General features: G+C 34.6%; 1 protein-coding gene across 2 annotated transcripts in view; it reads left to right on the forward strand.

Annotated features, from left to right (window-relative positions):
* The first annotated feature begins 3,477 nt into the window (after positions 1-3,477).
* Kif14 (kinesin family member 14) overlaps positions 3,478-23,775 on the forward strand; it is a 56,392-nt gene continuing 36,094 nt past the window's right edge. Inside the window, exons 1-14 of one of the 2 annotated variants that reach the window (XM_003474851.4) lie at positions 3,478-3,784; positions 4,620-5,795; positions 7,671-7,925; positions 9,101-9,188; positions 11,695-11,793; positions 12,703-12,755; positions 13,582-13,612; positions 14,051-14,158; positions 15,218-15,334; positions 15,772-15,887; positions 17,710-17,882; positions 19,036-19,183; positions 19,420-19,483; positions 21,879-22,063. In XM_003474851.4, coding sequence (XP_003474899.2) covers positions 4,720-5,795; positions 7,671-7,925; positions 9,101-9,188; positions 11,695-11,793; positions 12,703-12,755; positions 13,582-13,612; positions 14,051-14,158; positions 15,218-15,334; positions 15,772-15,887; positions 17,710-17,882; positions 19,036-19,183; positions 19,420-19,483; positions 21,879-22,063 — 2,513 coding nt within the window. In that variant the 5' untranslated portion in view covers positions 3,478-3,784; positions 4,620-4,719. The remainder of the gene's footprint in view (positions 3,785-4,619; positions 5,796-7,670; positions 7,926-9,100; positions 9,189-11,694; positions 11,794-12,702; positions 12,756-13,581; positions 13,613-14,050; positions 14,159-15,217; positions 15,335-15,771; positions 15,888-17,709; positions 17,883-19,035; positions 19,184-19,419; positions 19,484-21,878; positions 22,064-23,775) is intronic. The other variant, XM_063239677.1, reaches the window with a different exon arrangement.

Raw genomic sequence — 23,775 nt, forward strand, 5'->3', positions numbered from 1 at the left:
TCTGTTTGCAACATCTTATCATCTTTGTGGCTGCAGTTCTTAAGAGTTCCACGTTTTCAGGGCTGGGGATTTAGCTCAGCGGCATAAGTGCCTGCCTTGCAAGCAGGCAGTCGTGAGTTCGATCCCTGGTACCGATAAAAACGAAAAAGACAAAAAAAAAAAAAAAAGTTCCACATTTTCCTTATTCTACTCCAAGTTTACTTGCATTGCACAGCTAAGTTTGCACTTACGAAATAAAAACTAAATAGAAAAGAAGAAGAAAGCAGGGTTTGGTGGTATATAACTATAACCCCAGCACTCAGGAGGATGAGGCAGGAGGATCATTGCAAGTTCAAGACCAGCCTGGGCTACAAAGTGAGTTCAAGGCCAGCCTGAATGGCATAGTGAGACCCTGTCTCAAAAAGACAAAAAACAAAAAAAAGAAGGAGGAGGAGGAGGAGAAGGATCATCATCATCATCATCAGCAGCAGCAGCAGCAGCAGCAGGAGCAGCCAGGGGTCATAGAAATAAAATAATTTGAATGGAATGCAGGTTCTTGACCTTAATCTGCTAAAGGAGCGATTATTTTAATAAGTCACACTTGAAAACAGACTTGAAAATATAGGGCTATTTGAACCTTTGTACTGAGCTACCTCCTCAAACTGTTTTCATTTAAATATAGGGTCTCGCTAAACTATGAAGTTGTCCACTATGGGTTTGAACTTTTGATTCTCCTGCTTCAGCTTCCCAGAATGCTGGTACTGCAGGTGTGTGCCACCTCACTTGGATGAAAATATAAGGCCATTTATTTATTTATTTATTTATTGGTACTGGTGATCAAAATCACGACTTCATGCTTGCAAGGCAGGCACTTACACCACTGAGCTAAATCCTCAGCCATATGAGGCCTTTTAAACAGCTAGTGTGTTGGCCATAGGTACTCCCTCTGCCTACATGGGAGAGCAGAGCCCTGCTGATTTTAGGTGTTGGAGAAGGCTCTCTAAAGCCAGGTGGCACGCTGACCACTGCTCCAGAGGGACCAAAACCTCAAATGAATTGAGAAATGACAAGTTGTTTATCCTAAAAACCTTGTTCTAGTCAAACCTGTATTTCATAGACTCCTTTTTCTCTTTCTCCTTCAAAAAAAAATCATACCAGGTCTACATTTATTAAAATTTTAATCAAATTGGAGCAAATCAGGGATTAATGCTGCTTTTAGAGAGAGACAATAGTTCATTGTTCTTTACTTGTTTTGAGTCCATTACAAAAGAACTCAGTATTTCATCTTGTTGGTTATTTCTAGGGATTAAACAATCTTTATTTTTCATAAAATGTGAGATTATCATTATAACAGAGAGCCCACAGTTTTTCAGCATTAGTTTTGAATGGATTTTTTCAGTGCTTTGGAGTTACATCAGGTCATGCAATTTAGTAGTTTACATTCATTGAGCATTAATTCTGTGCTAGTACTTCACTAAGCACTTTGCATATATTATCTAGTTCAGTCTCCACTGTCTCTTCCTGAGAGGCAGCATTATGATCTGCAATTGTAGGGAGGAACTTGAGCCACTCCGTGGTTAAACATCCTTCTCTGCTAGTCAGCTTTGAACAGGATTTGTTGAGAAAAGAGCCATCTCAGCTTGTAAATCATGAAAAGAGCAACTTGGTCAACTTGGAGATGGCTCACAAGTGGCCTTTGATTGTGTAGAATATTAACCCTGTAGCTAGAATTAAATCAGAAATTTCTCATAGAGAATGAAGGAAGAAGGGAACTGTAGCCAGTGTTTGGTACAGTTCCTATGAAAATTCCTTGCCAGTTGCTAGGGAGAACAGGATGAGATGTATCAGAGTTTGAAGTCTGGTGGGCAGATTTGGGCTCTATCTGTGGGCCAGGCATTGTCTAATCCTGCTTAACTTACAGTTACTGTTAATTTAAAATGGACACAAAAATTGTAACACAATTTATTATTGTTTCCAGTTTTTAAACATTCATAGCCTTCTCTTGTGGTCAGACTTTCAGATTTCTTCCACTTTGGAGTAAGAATAGGTAATATTCTGTTGAACTTTTTGGTTTCTATAAAATATTTTCTTATGTAGTCTGTAGGTCAAATGGTATGAAAGTCCTTATAGTTCTTTCAATACATTATTATACTACTTTCTAGAAGTTTGTTAGTTACTCAAGAAATATTTATTGATCATCTGCTATATATCAGGTCTCATATTAACCCATAAGGATAAAGTGTGAACAGATAGGGTGTCTGCCCTCAAGAAGCACTCCAGATGCACTCCGCTAGAAACATGCTTTAATTCTGGTGCATAATCAGCAGCGTCAAAATGGAAAAGAAGTCTTTTATGTGAGTTCTTTTTAAACTTACATTTAATGTTTCAGTGTTTGCATTCTATTTTTATATCAAATATTTTTGTATGTAGGTGAACCAATTTTGTGTGGTGTATTGTTAGCCATTTTATAGTCTATTTGTACACTTGTTTTCCTTATAAAATTGAAAGACCTTTACATCTCTTTCAATATTTATATTTCCAGTTGTCTTACATGATTAAAAGTAATAAAATCATACGTAAACTAAAATTCTCATGTTTTTGATTTTGTCTTTTTGTTATATCCTCTTTTGCTTCTAAACTGAATTACTATTTCCTCAATAAATGTGATATATATTTTCTGACGGTATCCTTCTAACTGAATTTTAATATTTTGGAAAGACTTTGAGTGCATTTTAGAATGATTGCTTTAATATCCATGCAATTCTTTTATGTAGTTGAAGCGTCTTCTGATTTCCTTTTCTATCCTATTGAATAATTTCCATTACTTGTATTTTTTGGCCCATTAAAATATTAGTGCTTTAGAGTGTGCATTTGACTAAAGTCCTTTAAGGGGAATTGGTTGTTTTTCAGAATGTATGTCTTTCTTGTTTCAAAATATTATTGTAAAGTTTATTGTACTGAATTAAATCTTATGGCATCAATTTGGGACTAGGCAAATCACTTGTTGGTTGCCCGACCTTTCACAAGTGTATTAACTCTAAACCTCAGTTCCGCCTCAGCAAACTGGGAATAATATCAATACTTACAGAATTTTTAAGACTAACAAAACGGGGTAAGGCATTTCTTGCGTTTCCCATCACAAATCTTGCATAGGAAATACTAGCGGGGTATTATGATTAACGTGAGGAAACATAGTCATTCACAATGCGAAGTCTTCGACTGTAAAACAGAGTTTATGCTTCTTTTACATTAGAGATCCACATGAATGTCACTGCAGTCTTTTTTAAAATTCATTTTAGTGAGGTACCAGCTGCGGCTCATCACTGCTCCTCTTTCTGTGGGATGAGCAGGTGACAGGTCGGCGCATGACTGTTGCCAGGGAGATGAAGGCGGAACCCAATCGCAGGCGCTTCCGGGGGGAGGGAGGAAGTAAAGGCGCAGCGCAGCATGCAACGTTAAGCAGCCAATCAGAAGGCGAGGCGCCTATTCAAATTGCGGTCACCGCGGGAGTCAGCACTGAGGCAGGGAAGTGACTGGAGTGTAGACTCTGGAGGACCCCGGAGCTGGCGGACCTTGCTGGTGGGCGTGTGGATACTTTTCCTGCTGGTTTTCGCTGCGGGCGCGAGCTAGTCGTCTTAACGCCGGACCCCGCTGCTGTCTCCAGAACTTCGGGTCAGCTGCAGGGGGTCCCTGGAGGAAGGGCGCAGGGCAGCGGCTGTGTTCCCACCCAGAGGCCGGGCTTCAGGGCCGTGGGTCCCGCCTGCCCCCTTGAAGTCGGGCCGAGTCGGTTGGCTTTGAGAGAGAGGTACTTTCTTTGCCCACAGTTCTCGGTAGTGACTAGAAGATGAAAACAAATGTGTGGGGTGTTTCGGTTTGACTTGTGACTGTTGCTGACTGTTTTATTTTTGTAAAACTTTAAAAGACTCACTTAAAGGTGAGTTTTTATTTATTTGTTCCTCAATAGCCATCATGGCCGGAATAGTTTAAGTCAGTATCATTTACGAGTTAGACATGCAAATTTAAAGACTTGCTTATACATCCATGTAAGGAGTTTGATGCATATTTGACTAAAAGCCAAGTCTCTTAGTTGGCACTGTTCTCTTTCTATTTTAATTCCTAATGAATAATGTTGGCATTATGTTTATATCAATTTAATTGCTGCATTCAGCATGCAACTAAAATGGTATTTATAAAAATGCTTTGCTCCCGACTCTGATTTAGGTGCTAAGATTTTCTCTAGTTTTTCTTCCTACTCCCCAAACTGGGAGTATTAAAAACAATTATCTGTATACTGACATTCACTTTTAACATCTGTTAAACCATTTGGCAGATTTTATCTGATATAAAGCTTGTTTGTATCTTCATTTCTTCGAGACTAAAGAAATAAGAAAAAGATCTTGTCTTTGAAGCCGGTAGTACGAACCGCAGAACCTGACATAAATAGAATGCTCAATAAATAGTTCAGTAGTTACTGGATGCCTTCTGAGGCAGAGATTTGTCAAAAGCTGCTTAGAAGTGATATCTGAGCTGGAGATTGTGATTTATTCTAATGTATAGCTCTGAGAACTAACTTTTACAATAGGAGATTCTCAATATTTTTGAAGCATGTTTGTAATCTATGTAATCTAATTTTTTTTCAGCGTGTTTCAGGAAACATGTATATGAAATACCTGGAAAAGAAATAAAGATCCAAAGAACAACTTCGGTTCTTAATTCTTTTAAAAAGAACTTGCTGCCAAAATGTCAGTGCACACTATTCATAATAGAAATAACGGTATTTTCCTGGAAGTTCCTTCTTCCCAAAAGAGTTCATCACTGAGTGGCGTCACTCACAGTAGCCAACTTAAATTGCCTTTGAAGTCAGATATGTCAGAATGCAAAAAAGATGATCCATTATTGAGAGCTGCATGTAAAATCAGAGACTTAAATAGCACTTATGTTATTTCTGCCTGTAAAACAACAGGAGATACATCCCTTACCATTAACCCCACAAGTAAATTGACACTTCAAAGAAGAGCTACAAGAAGCAAAGAATCCTCTTTACTTAATGAGTCTAGAGACACAACTGAGAAAACGGCTGAAACAAGTCTTACTCTACAGCGTCGTGCTAAAACAGTGTCTGCGGAAAAGTGGAAAACACGGCAGAATGTGGGAAATGAAACAGAAAGTAATTGTGCTTCACAGAGAACTAGGATAAATGTGAAGACCGTAAATAACAATCCAAGTTCTTTTGTTACATCTCATACACAGATAGCAGAGGATTCCAAAGACGTTGCATTAATGGGTGATCAGAAATATAAAGAAACATTTTCTGCCCTCAGTAGGGCAAATGAAAATACTGCGCTTAAGCACTCAAGCAGTAGCTCACTCATGGGTTCCCAGGATCAGAGAGAGGCTGGTAGACCAGGACCACTGGCAACAAAACTTATCCAGAGTAACTTGAATATCAAAGTAATGGGAACAGAAAACTTACATCCTAGTGTTGGAAAGGACACTGCAAAAAATTCAAGTAAATTTGGAAGTTTAGACAAAAGAACTCCTGTGAAATGTACGACAGAATACAAATCGACACCAAAGCATGACCTGCCTCATCCCAAGAGCCCAGGTACATCAATACTGAAAAATAGGACACCTTGTTTTCAAGTTAAACAGAGGCCAAAAAATTCTTTTTCAAGTAAAAGGGAAATTTCTCAAAAAAATGCGCTCCCTATTGAAGAAGAAACTGCAGTTCAGAATACCTCTACAGAAACAGACCTCTTGAAAGTAGAAAATAGTCAAGTGACTGTGGCAGTACGTGTAAGGCCATTCAGCAAACGGTATGTTATCTGTTTTAAATCTAAGGCCAAGCTAGTACCATGTAATGTGTTTTTAATTCCTCTGCTTTTAGAAAGTATTCAGGTGTCTTCAAGCTTGTTGGGAAGGTTTTAAAATCAAAACAATGTTTAGCTGTAAAAATGTAATCATTATTTTTTGTATATAAGGTTCTCTGAATGTATTAGGAGTCACTTAATTCTGTAAAGCAGCCTGCTTTCAAATCTGATATATGATAGGACCTTCTTTAAAAAAAGAAGTCTTTAAAAAGTGCCACAACTCTCAGGTGCAATGGCGTACACCTGTAATCCCAGCTACTTGAGAGGCTGAGGCAGAAGATTGTAGGTTTGAGGCTAGCCTGGGAAACTTAGACCTTGTCTCAAAATTAAGCGGGTAGGGTATAGCTCAGTGCTAAAGCCATAGGTTCAATCCCTACTGCCACTACCACCACCACCACCACCACCATAACAACAAAAAATCTACAACAACCTACCTGTTTTCCAAAGGTGTTTTTCCTAAACCCTTTACTGAGTGGTGATCATCAGCACCATTGTCTGTTATTAAAAAATGGTGATTTATTATGTTTGATTTTGATGCATGATAAACTCTCCAAAGGCAATTGGGAAATTTTTTTAAAAAGATGATCGAGGTATAAGTCACAGATTGAAAAGAGTTGAGCAAGATGGATATAATTAAATCAAATGTGAAGATGGAACTTATTTATAAGTATTTTAAGGGGAGTCAGTAAAAACTTTAGAGGGTCAGTAGTTTTTAATTTGATTCTGTGTATTTAAGCAAGTTCAAAATGGATATGGTGACCACTGCTTTGTGGAAGGAACCTCCAACTCGAAGGTAGAGAGTGAGGAGTTAACAACAAGTTATACAAGCGATATAAGGACTTTTAGTGAAATGCATCAGTACTAAGGGGGAGAACGAGGGCGAGTCAGTGTGAGGATGTTAGGAAGCCTAACTCAGTTTTCAAAGTCTAGCTTCTCTGCTTCAAGGACAAGGAACGGAAAAGAGGTAGTAGGACAGAGGTGGTAGGGACAAAGCATTAGATGAATGACTTCACTGTGGAGAACCTAGTAAGTGACGACGTGCAAGGTTTGAGACTCATCAGAGAGTCCCTGGAGCTGCACTTGTCAAATTGCAGAGGCAAGTGATTTCCAGGATAAATTATGATTTTGACCAGGTTCTTAGGGCAAGGGGTGGAAGAGTGGGGGAGGGGAGGGGCTGACATACGGGCCCAGAAGTTGAATGGTAATGTTTTCCAGAGATCTAAAGTAAGTGAAAGATTCCTACCTACGTTTGAAATGGAAGAATGAGGGAAGAAACTAAAAAATGAAGATTTGTGATTTGTAAGGGAAAATAAATTAGTGGAAAGAGAGACTTTTAGATTAACAATGTAAACAATAGCCAAAAGGAATAGCCAAAAGGAATTTATAATTTAAATTTGTATTGCACTGAGCTAGTTGAAATTATATTTGTATTTTATGACAGGTTTATATAGATATGTACCCCAGAACTTCTTTGTAATAAAATGGTTCCAGATTTGAATTGAAGTATATAGATAGATTATAGCAGGTGGGATGGGAAAAAGTATGGTTCAAGAGAAAACTAGGGAAAATATTGTTCAAGTAGTTTAGGTTTTCTGGACAAGATATCTGAAATTCCATTTCCTTTTTGAGTAATGGCATGAGAGATATGAGAAACTTATATTAGAAACCACCTTGAATTGAGTTTCCCAATTTTCCACATAAAAGTATTGTCTTGAAGGAATGATAGATTTAACTACTTCTCAGGTCCTTACTATGTTTTGTGGGAATGGCATCCACAATAATTACAGTAACTTGACTTTTCCTTTGTGCTTCTTTATAAAGAGAGAAGATTGAAAAGGAATCTCAGGTGGTCTTCATGAATGGGGAAGAGATAATTGTGGAACACCCTGACATGCAGCAAGCTTATACTTTTATTTATGATGTTTCGTTCTGGTCTTTTGATGAATGTCATCCTCTCTATGCTAGCCAGATGACTGTCTATGAGACACTGGCAGCACCACTTCTACAAAGAGCCTTTGAAGGCTACAACACCTGCCTCTTCGCTTATGGTCAGACTGGCTCTGGAAAGTCATACACGTAAGTTGTATTGTAGATAGAACTATCTAGAAATCCTTATCTTTTATTTTTTGTGAGAGGCAGCATGGTTGATAAAACATAGTTTTGAAACTACATAGATGAGCCTTATCTATTATATATTGTATTGTGCAAATGTATAAATAACTTAATCTGTCTCTTTCACGTTACATATGAGATATGTATCATTGGCTCCATTTTACTATAATTAATATTGTGTAAACTGAATTTGACTCCCAATTATTACTAGTATTGTTACTTGTACTCACACGTATTACAAGTATTAAATGTTTTTGTAATAATTAGTAGTAAGGCATCTTAGTCTCAGTCTAGTGTTGTCTAGTGTTTGGCAGTATTTTTCCTGTACTGAGTATCTGTTAACTTACGGTGCATAAACCTGGATAAAACTGTGGGACACTTGTTTATCAAGTCAGCAGTGTTCGCATACACTTGTCTTATATAAGTAACTAGCTGTACTAAAAATTCCTTTAGATAGAACAGTTTTTTAAAAAAGATATAGCATAGTAGGGTAACTATGGCTGAAAATAATTAATTGTATATTTGAAAATAGCTGAAGAGAATTTTTTTAATGTTCCTAGAAGAGAGAAATGATAAATGTCTGAGGTGATGGATGTGCTAATTACTTTGATCTGACCATGATACATTATATACATGTATTAAAATGTATCTCTGTACCCCATAAATATGTACAATTATTCCATGTCAGTTAACAACTTAAAAAATATTAAAAAGTGGAGCATTCAATAAATGGTAGCTATGATAATAATACCCATTTTAGAAGGAAATATTTGGAATTCTAATAGTAGCTAGCATTTATTGAGTGCGTACTATATTTCAGGCTTTGTGCTAAAGATTTTGCCCGTATTTTCTCACGACAACTCTCTGAATTAGATACTTCTATTGTTCTAATTTTACAGAAGAGGAGGAGATTGAGGTTAGTGAGGTTAAGTATCTTGTCCAAAGTCACACAGTTAATAATTAGTAAAATTAAGGTTTAGATTTAGGCAGATTTGGTTCCAGAACCCTGATTCTTTGGTATTAACTATGAACTTTAACTAGCTTATTCTTTTTCTTCCCCAGCCCATTTTCTAAAAATAATTTTTTATATCCAAAACTAATTAATGTTACTTTCCTCTTATTCATAATGTATTTTTCAGGATGATGGGATTTAGTGAAGAACCAGGAATAATTCCAAGATTTTGTGAAGATCTTTTTGCTCAAGTAGCCCAAAAACAAAACCAAGAGGTATGTTCAAATTCAAATCAGAGTCATGACTACTAAGGAACTAGCTAATATGAGATACACACAATAATATTCTTACTTGTATGTCACTTTCTTTTCAAGTAATGCAGAGAGGGAGGATGAGGAATTCTAAATTAGAAGCAATTTTTGCAAGTGGATTTGGCAATAAATGCATTATCTCTTCTCTTTTCCACCTTTGTTTTATTCCTTGGTGTATGTGTAGTAGTTCATGTGTGGTAGATACACACTGTTGTATATGTCTCTGCAGTCAATCAGGGGCATAGACTTAACTAAGGAGAGTGGGCAAATTCTTGGACAGTGCAAAGCAGAAACAGTAGTGAAGCTAAGTTTGAACTCAGATTCAACTTGAAAGCCATGCCTTATCAGCTGTAGCACACCTGAGCAGTCCTTGGTTGCTTTTTCACTTATTCATTCTTATGTTCTGCAAGTGTTTCATGAGCATCTGGTGTTGCCAGGCAGTGTATTAGATTTTGCTTAATTATAAAAATCACCAGGTTTTTATAAAAATTTACCAGGGCATAGCAGGTATGGATGTGTATGTTAGTGGGGAGGGGACTGTGGGTGTATGTCTGTAGGTTTGTGGGTTTGTGCTAGAAATGTCTTCTGGAGATTCTTAACAATTTTAGTGTATACTGTGGAGATTTATAATTTTTACACTTTAATGAGAAAAATTGAGAAAATATTGTGCTAAATTTGGTGTTATAGGATTAAAAAACCTAATCTTTATAGTCAAGAGAATGTAAAAGAGAAATGGGCCAGTCAATAGGCAAATCCAGTCAATTAAATGCTAAATAAATTCAAGAAAATACTTTGATGTAACATTGTCTTAATTCTTTTTCTGTTGCTGTTAAAAATATACTGAAGACTGTGTAATTTGTAAAAGAAAAACTTTACTTCTCACTGTATTAGAAGCATGGAAGTCCAGTGTCAAGGTATTTACATCTGATGGGGATATTTTTGTTATATCATAAGATGGCAGAAGGTATTAAATGACAAGAAGCAGGTCAAGTGCAGTTCTCTCCTTCTTGTAAACTTGTTAATCTGGTCATCGGAATCACACCAGCAGGACCTTATCCAGCTCTCACCACCGTCCAAAGTCCCGCCTCCAAATAACACAAGGATATGAATTTGAAGATTACATTTCCAGCATATGTTCTTTTGTGGGATATATTCAAACCATTGGAGGAAGGAAAGTAAGGAATATGTTAAGATTGGAGGGAGACAGATTTTCTTTGAAAGGGGAATGTCTGAATTTGTTTTTAAAGAATATAGTAGTTTTTACTTTGGAAAAAAAGAGGGAAAACATTCCAGTCAGAAGAAGCAGTATAAAGGTTTGAAACCAAGAAAGTAGGGAGCCCTTGGGAAATGATACGTGCTTTACTTTGTTTTGAACATGAGATTTGAGGCTGGAGAGTGACAGGAGATGAATCTAGAGAGGTAGGCAGAACTTGGCTCATGAAGGACTTCATAAACCAATCTTCTAAAAATCTCGGAAGCTAGAGAAGAATTTTAAGCAGGCAAATAACATAATCATATTTACTCTTCATTAAAAAAAAAAAAAAAGAAAAAGAAAAAGACAGCCCTGATTCTGGCATGGTGGTGTGTACTTGTAATCCCAGCTGCTTGAGAGGTTAAAGCAGGAAGATTGCAAGTTCAAGCCCAGCCTATTAAGTAATTACAGCCTTTTTCCTCTTTTCTCTAAGCTTTGGCAACTGTGTATCTCCACTGTGTATCTCCATGTGTATCCACTGTGTATCTCCATGAATTTACCTATTTTAGAAATTTCATACATGTAATTGTGCAAGATGTTACCTTTTATGTTTGAGTTCTTTCACTTAGCATAATGTATTGTCATGTTGTAGTGTGTTAGTATTTCTTTTCTTTTTATAGCTGATTGATATCTATTGTATGGCAATATCAGTATGGCTTATTTTTAATTTTTTGTGAATACTGCTGCTATAAACATTGATGTATAAATCTTTATTTGAATGTTCATTCACATTTCTCTTGGATGTATAAAATAGGGACAGATGGTAAAATAATGTGTTTAACTTTTTGAGGAGCTGCCAAGTATTTTCTTCAGTGGTAGCACCATTTTGCATTTCTACAGGCAGTGGAAGAAGGTTTCAGCTTCTCTATATCCACATCAATGCTTAATGTTTTCCTTATTTATTTATTTATTTTTGGATTACAGATATCCCATGGTAGTAAGTACAAAGTGAGTTCTTATTGTGGTTTTGATTTCCATTTTCCTACTGACAAATGATGTTGAGATTCATTAAATGTTTGTTTGCCACTTTAGATCTTCTTTAAGAAATGTCTATTCAAATCTTTTAATTATTTTTAAACGGTGTTACTTGTCTTTTTGTTGTTGATTGGTAAGACTTCTTCATACATTCTGGACACCAGACTCCTGCCAGATACACAATTTATAAAACATGCAAAAATTTTTAAAATAAATTGAATTCTATGTTTCTATTCCCACTAGGTCAGCTATCATTTTGAAATGAGCTTCTTTGAAGTATATAATGAAAAAATTCACGACCTTCTGGTTTGTAAAGGTGAAAATGGTCAGAGAAAGCAACCAGTAAGATTAAAACAATTTATCATTTTTGTGTTCAATTTCTTTTTTCTATAAGAATGTATAATTATGTGAGTTCTTTGGATAGTAAAGCTTAAGTCTACTAAAATGCTTTTACTTAATAGCAAATTCTTGGGATATAAATTGTATTACATTGTTATTTAGAAAATAAGCCAGATATTATCACTGAATATTAAGTTGGTTAAGATTTAACCTCATTTTAATCAAATAAAATTAAAGATCAGATAATTGTTCTGACTTAGTTGGATTACCTAAGTCAAACACAAAATCTCTGAAGTCTGTAAGCCAAAATATAGTGAAAGTTTTAAAAAGTTTTTTAAATATAGTAAGTATTTTAGTGGACTGATTAGTAAAATTGCATTTTGTAGATAATTATAAAATTAACTTAAAAAAAAGTGCTTTTATATTTTTTAAATTTCATAAAGGACCTTGCAGCAGAAGAAGTGCAAGTCCAGTTACCATCTTTGCCACTACCCGTTTAGCAATGTCAGAGATTTACAACATGATGTTTTCTTCTATGACTTCTGTGTGTTTTGGAATTTCTGGTCACAAAGTTTAAAATGTAAACCAAAATGAAAAATCATAAATGTATGAAATCTAGTGAATGTTTTAGAGAGATTTAGATGTATATAAATAATAGCTGCCACAGGATTTAACTTAAGAATAAAAAAACTAGGAAGACATTTGATGGATAGTATATTTTTATATATTGTGCAACTATAAACAGTTTTTATGGTGAAACTGTTTCTTAAAGATTTGTTTTTGTGAGAATCTATGTATTTATTTCTGGACAAAATAAATGCAAATCTTTACCTTAAACTCAAAATATAGAAAAAAATGATTACATAAAATATTTTTCATACTCTTAACTCTGGTAATATTTGTTTCTCCTAGCTGAGAGTGAGGGAGCATCCCATTTCTGGACCATTTGTTGAAGCTCTGTCAATGTAAGTGTCTGGCTCAGAAAGAGCAAGGAGGAGGAAATAAATGAATAGAGTGGATCTTGCTTTTTCATAACCTCATTGTACTCTCTGATACCCTGGACACCTATTTAGCTCTCTGTCTTTAATTGAATTTTATGTCTTCCTCCAAATAGTATTTCTTTTTATATTTGTTTATATCTTTTACATCAGTCTGTAAAGTGCCCAGCATAGAGTGTTGATTAACTGAATATGAAATAAATATTCGATTTTCCACCTTTTTATCTTCTCATTAAGTTAAAATGTCCCTCTTAGTCTTCTTTTTTTTTTTTTGTCTATTACTTTAATCTGGAAAGGGAAGAAGGCAATATGTTAAGAATTTTATGTGTGCCAAGAGTCATTGACTTTCTCTTTCAACATTTTAAATACTTTTCTTAAAGGAAATAAAAAGTGATTCAGTATAAGTTTAGTTCTATTTAATAAATCAGATTTTCTTTTGGGAACCTGTACGTCCACACATATATGATACCTATGCATATATGTGTTAAATCTTTATTTTTTTGATGTTGTGATTTAGATTTAAATGTTATAATATTAAGTTACTAAGGTACTTAAAGTTATACTTTTTTGGTAAAATTAGAGCATTATTTTACTTCCTGCCCTTTAAGAAAAAAGAGAATGAGCCAGGTGCAGTGGTGTGTGCAATGAAAGGTTCTGGAGAATCACTATAATATTTATGAATTGGCCTATTTTGATCTTTAGAGAGTAATCATGTAATTGGAGGTTTATTGTCCTATGAGAACCAGATTATAATCATTAGTAAAGTTGATTTTTTTTTCTTCTTAAAAAATAGGAATGTTATTAGTTCTTACTCCGATATCCAGGTAAGAATAATTGTATTTTATCTTCTTTTTAATAGATAGAGCATACTGATGAATGTTTATAAGAATTTTTTCCCTTATTTGTTGTTTGCATGAATGTAAGGTTAATCTTGTTAATTTATTATGTACTGATTTTTTAAAAGTTTTAATCAAAAGAATTGCTGTTCTGAGTTAAAAATAAATAAAAATAGATAACCATCATGTCAGTTTATAGTTAATAGCTTTTTTAAAGATACTGTTTCTGATTCAGGTTTCTGAAAGAAAAGGCAAAGCTAGTATAAATTATTAAAATATGAACACATTAACGTCATTTTGTAAACTATACATGTGTTATGTGTGTTTAAGAAGCAAATGTACTTTCTTAACTTCATTGCTCCTTAATATTTTTTTCCAATGAATTACAGTCTGCCTGTCTGACCTCCCTTGCTTCTTTTTAATTAGAGTTGGCTGGAATTGGGAAATAAACAGAGAGCAACTGCTGCTACTGGTATGAATGATAAAAGCTCCCGTTCTCATTCAGTTTTTACCCTGGTGATGACCCAGACCAAGGTATTTTTTCGTTGCTTTTATTTTTATAAGTAAGATAATAAATACATTTGTTTTGTTTTTCTTTTCTTTTGTAAATCAAAAGATAAAAGTATCGTTGTGAAACTATACAAACATGAATGGAATTTAGAAAATAAACACAGTAACTTTAAAGGACCTTTGGCATTTATAGCAGTATATTATTTTTCATTGTTATTTAAATTATCGTGTTTTTTTCACTTTTTTTTTTCTTTTTTCTTTTAATTGGTACTGGTGATCAAATATTTATCATATTATTGATATGAATTTATCAGTAGATAATATATTGTCAATAATATATAGTAATTACAGAATCTTTGGGAAAACACCTGGAAATAAAAGATTTTTAACAGTTCAACTGTAGGTTGTACTATTGAAACTCCTGTAAATGTTTTTGGTTTTGTAATTTTTCGGTTGCTTTATAATCATACTTAAATAAGTTCACAAAATTTCTTCACACTTGTATGCCATGAAAATTATTTCAGAGAAAATTTTTAAAAGCTATACTGTATTTCATTAGCTATTGTAAGTCTTGAATTCTTTCTCTACTGTTGATTATTTACATTAATTTTAAACATTATATTGAGGGTAAGTAACATGTTTATGTATGTTTTATATTTATGTTGCTTGCTTAATATAATTAGTTATGGATTTTAATCCTTCTAAAGTCCTTTTTAAAATTTTGTCATAATCCAGCCATTGCTCAGTGTATTTACTTCAGTAGACTTTGAATATTTATGCCTTATGAATTATTACAGGTGTGAAAGAAGGGTTTTCTTTTTTGGAGGGAAAATGGTTTCTTTGGTTTGTTTTTTTGAGATAGTCTCTTGCTATGTAGTGCAGGCTGGCTTTGAACTCACAGAAATCTTCTTGCTCAGCCTCCCCAGTGCTGGGATTACTGGCATGCACCATCGTGCCTGGTGATAAGAAGGAATGGTTTTAATAATAAATTATTTGTAATCTTGTATAGTTTGTCTTTTAAAGATTGATATTCATAGCAAGTCATGGAAGAACTTAAATTATTTTAATATCATTTTGCTGTAGACAGAAATTGTGGAAGGGGAGGAACATGATCACACAATAACAAGCCGCATAAACCTGGTAGACCTGGCAGGCAGTGAACGCTGTTCTGCAACCCATACTAGTGGAGATCGACTAAAGGTAAAAGAAATGCTAATCTCATTCTTTTTTTTTTTTTTTAAGTGAAATTTTGTTGTGTGGCTCAGGTTGGTACCGAACTGGACTTAAGTGATCCTCCTGCCTCACTGTCCTGAGTAACTTGAGGTGCGAGGCCACCACCTGCTTTGCTCTTCTTGTTTTAATGAAATTCCAGGGGGCACTGTTTTCATGAGAGTACAAACTGAATACACTTGACCAAAAAAAGTATCGTTAGCTGTAGCTTTCTAGACTATATTGTTGTGGTTTAGAGTATATACTTTTTGGTTATGATTACTTTTTAGAGAAATAAATTTCAAGTCATAAGAAAGTTTATGGAAGAAAGTGTTTACTCAGTAATTATATTAGAGGAGAAATATATTTTGTGAAATAAATTGATTGCTCAAAAGTTAAGAAAAAACTTTCTTTTATCTTATATACAGGAAGGTGTGAGCATTAACAAGTCTTTGCTAACTTTGGGAAAGGTTATATCTGCCCTTTCTGAACAAGCAAACCGAAAGAGGATTTTTATTCCTTACCGTGAATCTGTTCTTACATGGCAAGTATCTTTTGAACTGTAAAAAATTATATAAAATACAATGAATACTATGAGAAACAGAATGAGAAATTGACTTTCTACAACTTTGGGATAGAGAAAAATGCTTAGTAATATGAATTCCAGAGCCAAACTGCCTTGTTTGAATCTCAGCTTTCCATCTTAGAAGCTCTGTGACTGGAAAAATCACTTAATAGTTTAGCCTTTTTTTACTTGTAAAATAGGGATTATTGTCAATACCTACCTTTTATGATTATAGAGAGGATTAAATTATTAATGTAAAAGTCCTTAATATATCTATGTACTATATGAATCTAAAACAACCAGTCTTACTAGTGTTTAACTTGTTTCATATTATCAAACATTATTGTGTATACAGTCAAATTGAATATTTTTTGTCTGTAAGACAATGGTTACACATAAGTACTCGATGAGTTTTTTAATTAGTGAATATATTGTTAAAATTAAACTCATATGCATTTAATATTCACTTCTTATAAGCATTAATACACACATATAGTCTCCAAACTTACAAGTGTTTGACTTAAAACTTTTCTATTTTATCATGCTGTGAAAATGGCACATTTTGAGTAGAAAGTTACTGGGATGTAAATTCAGCTTAACTATAGGAGCATCTGCATATAATCGTGACAAGGACTATATCTTTAACAATAATTTATCTTTTTAATTGAAAATATAATTATTTATAATTAAATCATTATAATTTTAATTATAATATATTTCTTCCCTTATAACCTATAATAGAAAATCTGTTTTATTTTCCTTTGAAAAGTTAAGATAGTGAAATTCATTCTACATTTTTTTTCTAAAGTAGAATTTTACACATATTCAACACAGAATTTTTATTTATAAGTCTGTTCATCATTTTCAGCATTTATTGAGTACCTGGCTTAAAGACTATGGTAAGGATGATGAAGACATATAGTCCCTTTCTTGAAGTAGCCCATAGTCTCTTAAGGGGAGAAGTATCTTACTAACTTTTTGATAGTTAGGCATGTTTTAAACCTCTGCATAGATTATTCATAGATTAAAAGATATAAGAGAAAATTGTTGTAACCTAATTAAAACACCATTATCCTGTTCTGTAAGTGTCGTTACCCTGACCTATGTTTCAACTCTCGTTTCTTGTGAATTATCCCCTTCCAGAAGAGCAATTTGGTCCCATAACCCACTGACCCTTTATTGTAAAACATTTGCTGACCACTGATTGTAAAACACTCGGTCCCAGGACCAATGGGTCCTGGTTGTAAAACATTTTGTAGAGCTTAATACCCTTTTTGTATAAGCTCCCTCCCTTTTCTCTTCTTTGCGGTTTCACCTTTAAAAAACCCCTCTGTAACCTAACCTGGTTATGCAGCTCTGCAGATTCCAGGCTGTGTCGCTGGGTACCAGCTAAAATAAAGCGTCACTTTTTAAAGACGTCTTGCCCCGTTTTTTGAACAACATTTTGGGGCCTTGTTTTTTTGGGGTACAACAAAAAATAAAGTGTTTATGCGATCTAAAAATAGCTATAGCTGAGTGTGGTGGTGCATGCTTGTAATTCTAGCACTGGGGAGACTGAGGTAGGAGGACTGTTGTGAGTTTGAGGTCAACCTGGGCTACATACTGAACTCAAGGCCAGCTGAGCTACACAGTTAGACCTGGTCTCAAAAAGAAAAAAAAAAGCTATACATACCAAAGAAGTTTTAGGTGGTATTTGAATGAAGAGAATAACACTGCATTATATATTAGTTTGGTTTTTGCTTTTGAGAATGATTATTGGGTTGTTATAGAAGCAATCTAATTATGAATTTTTTCCTTGAAGGTTATTAAAAGAAAGTCTAGGTGGAAATTCAAAAACTGCAATGATTGCTACAATAAGTCCTGCTGCCAGCAACATAGAAGAAACATTAAGCACACTTAGATATGCTAACCAAGCTCGTTTGATAGTCAACATTGCCAGAGTAAATGAAGATGTGAATGCTAAGTTAATTCGAGGTGAGTATTTTTCTCAAAATTAAAAATCTATTTTGCTATAGTTGAGACTCGCTTATTAATTTTAGTCTTAAGTAATTTTCAGAAAGTCAAAGAGTTTTTCCCATACCTATTTATAATTCCACTCTTTTTTTTTTTTTTTTTTTTTGGTACCGGGGATCAAACTCACAACCTTGTGTTTTCCAGGCAGGCACTGATGCTGCTGAGCTAACTCTCCAGCCCTATAATTCCACTCTTAAAATATGCAAATTTTCAGAAAAGCAATATAAAGGGGTCACAACAAGCATAAAAAAAATATAGTCTTTTTTTTTTTCCCTCAAAAATGAACCAAAAAAGTATAGTCTTAAGTGCATGCAGCAAAATTAACAATAGAAGTGTTTGTTTTTCCCTTCTTTCTTAGTAGCTAGGACTACAGGTGTTCACAGCTATGCTCAGAAATCCTCTCATCCCGTTTAGCAGCAGAAGGCAGTAAACACTTCAGAGGTACGAGACAAGAGTCAGTTGAGTTGGTTTTCCTAACCATAGTCCATTCTTTTCCCTTTGAATCCCTTCTTGTTTTACCAATTGGACTGTTTTCATTAAATATTTCAGCTGGAACAATCTTTTCATTTTTCTTTTCTTTATGTGCCGGGGGTTGAACCCAGAGCTTTCTCACTGAGCTGTAGCTCTACTCCTTTTTTATTTTTTATTTTGAGAAGATGTTATCATTGAGTCACTAAGTTGACCAGGCTGAACTTGAACTAGACATCCTCCTGTGCTGGCTCTCCAGAATGCCAGGATGGCAGGGGTATACCACCAAGCCCCACTTGTCCTATGTGTCTTTAAGAGTAAGATTTGCCTAGAATAATTTCAGTTTATGTCTGTTGTTCCAGTACTATATAATTAACATATATAATGCTCTCTTTACCTCAGAATTTTCTCACTTTGGAGAGTATGTTATATATCCATTCTGTTATGAAGGGGATTCATTAATATGGGAGCACATTTGACTTGGAAGAGATTTATAAATCATGTAATAAAATAAAGCTGGTTTCTTCAAGTATTTCATTTAGTAATATTAACAACTTCAAGTGAAACAAAAGATTGGATGAATATGCTTATTATGGAAATTGTATATCAAATGTTGTTAATCATGCATCTTTTTATAAATCTTTAGAACTGAAAGCAGAAATTGAAAAGCTAAAAGCAGCTCAGAGAAACCATCCAAATATTGACCCTGAACGATACAGGCTCTGTCGACAAGAAATCACATCCTTACGAATGAAACTCCATCAGCAGGAGAGAGACATGGCAGAAATGCAAAGGTGAACATAGTCACCCCTTAAATGCTAAACATGTTGCTATAGAATTAGAGGACTGAGAGGGACCTTACGAGGGTGCTGAGTCCATTTTTCTGTCTATTTTCCATATGAATAGAACAGCCTAATTTGAGACTATCACATTTTAAATGTTACTAGGAAGTTTCTTAAACTTTATTGGTCATCTCTGGTTATCAGTGATGTATATGTAGATGTTTTAACTATTCTTTGTTTTTGGAAAGAGTATGGAAACAAAAGTTTGAACAAGCTGAAAAAAGAAAACGTCAAGAGACAAAGGAATTACAGGTATCATTTTAACTTTCTAAATTGATTTGGAAATAAGAAATACACTAACATGTAAATTAAATTTTACAAATACTATATACCAACTTTGCACAAAACAGTGTCATAAGGAGGGATTGTAAAGAATTGTCAAGATCAAGGTTGTGATACTTAAAGTATATAAAGTATCACTATAAAGTATCACTTATAAGCTGGTTGGAAAGTTAAAGTATAGACAAACTGTCTTGATATAGTTACTTTGCTCCCATAATTATATATTAAATGTCTGTTGTGCCAGAAACAATGAAGGGAGACCAAGATGAGTATCTAAGTTCTAACTCTCAGATCACTAGTAATCAGAAGAGTGAAATGTGTATGATTTCATTAGGTGGAACTATATGACTTTTTTTAAATAGGTTTTTTTAAATAGGTAAACAAATTCTATTCATTCTATTGTAATTAAGAGTATCTAAAAGAAAAGCAGGAGAGATGGGAATAAATAACTTTGAATTGAAGAGAATATTATCAAGGAGGACTTCAAAGAGAAAGAAATGACTGAGCAAAGTTTTATATGGTGCAGAGAAATTTGCTTAGTCAAAATGTTCTAAGTAAAGGAAAACCATATTTAAAAAACATGGAGGTACAACACAGTTTGGATGCCAAAGAATAAAGACATTTCATGTAGTTGCAAATTAAGGCTGGTGCAGAGTTGACACTGGAACAAGATACAAGATTCAGGTGATGATGTGGTGAGAAATTTAAGGAGTTGGGAGAGAGTTTGGGTGGGAGAGAACTGAGATGAGCAGACTTTTCAAAAGGTTCTTCTGGCAAAAGTGTGGGAGATGAACTTGAGTAAGGAAAAGCTTGATGACAGGGAAATTGTTAGGAAGTTGCTGCTGTGGTTACAAGCAAGAGAGAATGAGACGTTGGAGTAAGGTAATAGCCATAGGAATGGGTAGGAGAGAAGTTAGATTAAACAAAGAGAAAAGGGGTAAAATTGTTAGGATAAGGAGTTATTTTTAGATACAGGTATGGAGAAAAACAGAAAAGTCAAGAATGACTCCCAGGTTTCAGAAATGTGAGCACTGCATTGTGAAATTGTGAAGTCTTTGTGGTGGTGGAGAAAAAACCCATATGACAATGGGTAGAGGGATGACAGAGATGGAATAGAGAGCCACACAAAGGAGCTACAGTATTTGGTAATGTACATTTTGAAAACTTGGGGAGAGAGACTACAAGACTGAAGGCAAGTTCTGGGTTTTATTTTTTTGTTTTGTTTTTTGCGCTCCTGGAGATTGAGCCCAGTCTGCTTGAGCTACATCCCCAGCTCTTTTATGTTTTGAGATAAGATCTTGCTAAATTGCTCAGGCTAAGCTTGAACTCATGATCCTCCTACTTCAACTTTCCAAAGTGCTGTGATTTTAGGTGTGTGCCACTGGGCCCAGCTTGTTTGTTTTTGTTAAAAGATGCAAAGTTCTTGAATATTTTTTATAGAAATTAAAAAACTTTTATGAAACAAGATTGTAAAGAAGATTGAGGAAGATAAGTCAAGAACAAAACGTATTTGTAGTTGTAGTCAGAAACGTATTTCAAATGATTGGTAGGGTATTTCAGAGAAAGGAGGAAAAACTTGGAAATAGCCAGTCTATTTTTTACCAAAAACTCTTAGAAAATGTAGAACTTGAGGTGGGCTTTGAAGTTTGGAAAAGATTTTGATAAGCAGAGATAAAGAAGAAAGCATTCTAGGAAGGGAAACTTTTATGAGAATAAATGTGAGAAAATTTAATATGCCCTCAGAAGAGTGTGTGATTTATTGTGACAAGCTGTTTATTTAAGGTCATGCAATTGGAAACATATATTATGATTAGTTTATTACGGACTTGATTTACAGGTCAAGTAATTTCAGTTTCATCCCTATAGGAATGGGAAGCTTTTTATGTGTTTGGTCAGGAAACTGACACTTTGGAAGTACTCTTTTAACAGAATTAATCTATGCAAAAGAAATTGTTGACAGGGTGACACAGGAAGCTGCTACAATGGGAGTTCTCGTGATAGTTACTAAGAGCCTAAATTAAGGATGACAATGAAAATGCAAGAAAAAGAATTGTTCCTTCAATTGATCAATAAGAATAGACACAATTTGTTGATACATGAGTAGATTGAAGCTGATGAAGGTTAAAGAAAGATCAATAGAACTCTAGGAGTCTAAAAGAATGATGATAATTATTTATTTGATGGTGGGGATTAAATTCAGGGTCTCATGCCTGTGAAACACACACTCTGCCACTAAACTACAACTCTTCCAAGAAACCTTTAATTTATTAAGGCTTCACAGATCATTCTAATAGTATAGATGTTGTAAGTGAATTTAATAATTCCATGTTGTAGTTCAGATTAATTTTTTTCCGATTTCTACTAGAAAGCAGGAATTACATTTCAAATGGACAACCATTTGCCAAACCTTGTTAATCTGAATGAGGATCCACAACTATCAGAGATGCTACTATATATGATAAAAGAAGGAACAACTACAGTTGGAAAGTATAAACCAAACTCAAGCCACGACATTCAGTTATCTGGGGTGCTGATTGCTGAGGATCATTGGTATGTTACTCTTTTGAAAGTCGGGGTGCCTATTTTCATTAGACTTCCATTTCTTTTTTAATTAAATTTATTGGAATGTTTTATATATACATAATGATTATATTCATCATAGAGAGTTTGTACCTGTATATGATATATCTTGATTCCTTTTTTTCTCCTTATTTCTCCCCTCCCTTCAACTCCTCTTCCTCTCTTTGTTTACAAAAACTGTTTCCATTTTATCCTCCTTCTATCATTTTTTTCCTTTTCCCTTCCTTCCTCTCCTGTTCCCCTCTCCCTAGTTGCTCTTTCTTTTTGAACAGGTTTTTCCTATTTCACAATATCTGTTGGACATTTTGGTCCTTGCTTAACACTTTCAATTTCTCACACCTAGGAGAGGTATGATATTTACACAAGTGTCCAGTTTATTTCACTTGAGAGTATGGTATCAAGGTTAGAAATGTCTCAAGTTCATCCTTTATAACTGAGTAGTACTCCATCACATATATAAAAAGACATCTTTTCTATCCATTCCTTGGTTGATGAGCATTTGGGTTGTTTCCAAGGTTTAGCTATTACAAACTGTGTTGTTGTAAACATGGGTGCATATATATCACTGTGGTATGATGTTTTTAATTCTTCTGGGAAGATGCCGAGAAGAGGATAGCTGGACCAAATGGGACCTCTAGTCCCATTTTCATGGAATCTCCACACCGATTTCCTGATTTCCACAGTGGCTGCGCCAGTCTATACTCCTAGCAGCAGTGGAGAAGGGTTCCTTTTTCTCCACAGCACCTCTAGCATTTGTCATTGGTTGATTTCTTGATGACAGGCTTCTTTTTTTGAGTGAGATGGAATCTCAGCATTGTTTTAAGTTGCATCTCTCAAATGACCACTGATGTTGACTATTTTTTCATATATTTGCCATTTGTATTTCTTTATCTGAGAAGTATGTATTCATCTCAGATGCCCATTTTTAGAGTGACTCTTAAGTTTGGTGGGTCTGATTTTTTTCAATTCTTTTTTTTTTTTTTGAAATAAGGTCTCATTGCACCGTTCAAATTGGCTTTGAACTCATGGTAATCCTGCCTCAGCCTCTGGAGTGCTGGGATTATAGTCGTATACCATCATGTCCAGCTTCAATTTGTTACGTGTTCTAGATATTAATCCTTTGTATGAGGGACACCTAATTTAAAATTTTTCCACTCTGTAGGTTGTCTTTTCACTCTGTTAGTGATTTTTTTATGCAGTACAAAAGCTTTTTAATAAGATGAGATTCAAGTTTTGATTCTTTATATTATGTCCTGTGCAATCAGGATTTTGTACCTGAAATCTTTGCCTGTACTTATGTCTTCAAGAGTTCTGCCTATTTTCTCTTCTAGTAGGTTTACTGTTTTTGTTTTAATATTTCAATCTTTTGATACATTTTGATTAGACATGGGTCTAGGTTTCATCTTTGCCCTGTGAAAAGCCAGTTTTTCCAGAACGAAAGAGCCTATCTTTCTTCCAGTGAACTTGTTGGCCTCTTTCTCAAAGATAAAGTTGGGCTGGGATTTAACTCAGTGGCTTAAGTGCCAGTTGGTAAACACAAGGTTGTGAGTTTGATGTATGGTACAAAAAAAAAAAAAAAGATAAGGTGACAGCGTGTTTAGAGTTGTTTCTGCATCTTCTGATCTGTACCATTGATCCTCAGGTATGTGTTTTGCTAGTGCGATACAATTCAGGCTGGCCTT

Source organism: Cavia porcellus, unplaced genomic scaffold, assembly GCF_034190915.1.
Source record: "Cavia porcellus strain 051 isolate PalLab524CR breed Dunkin Hartley unplaced genomic scaffold, mCavPor4.1 scaffold_29, whole genome shotgun sequence".
In the NCBI taxonomy this organism is placed as follows: Eukaryota; Metazoa; Chordata; class Mammalia; order Rodentia; family Caviidae; genus Cavia; species Cavia porcellus.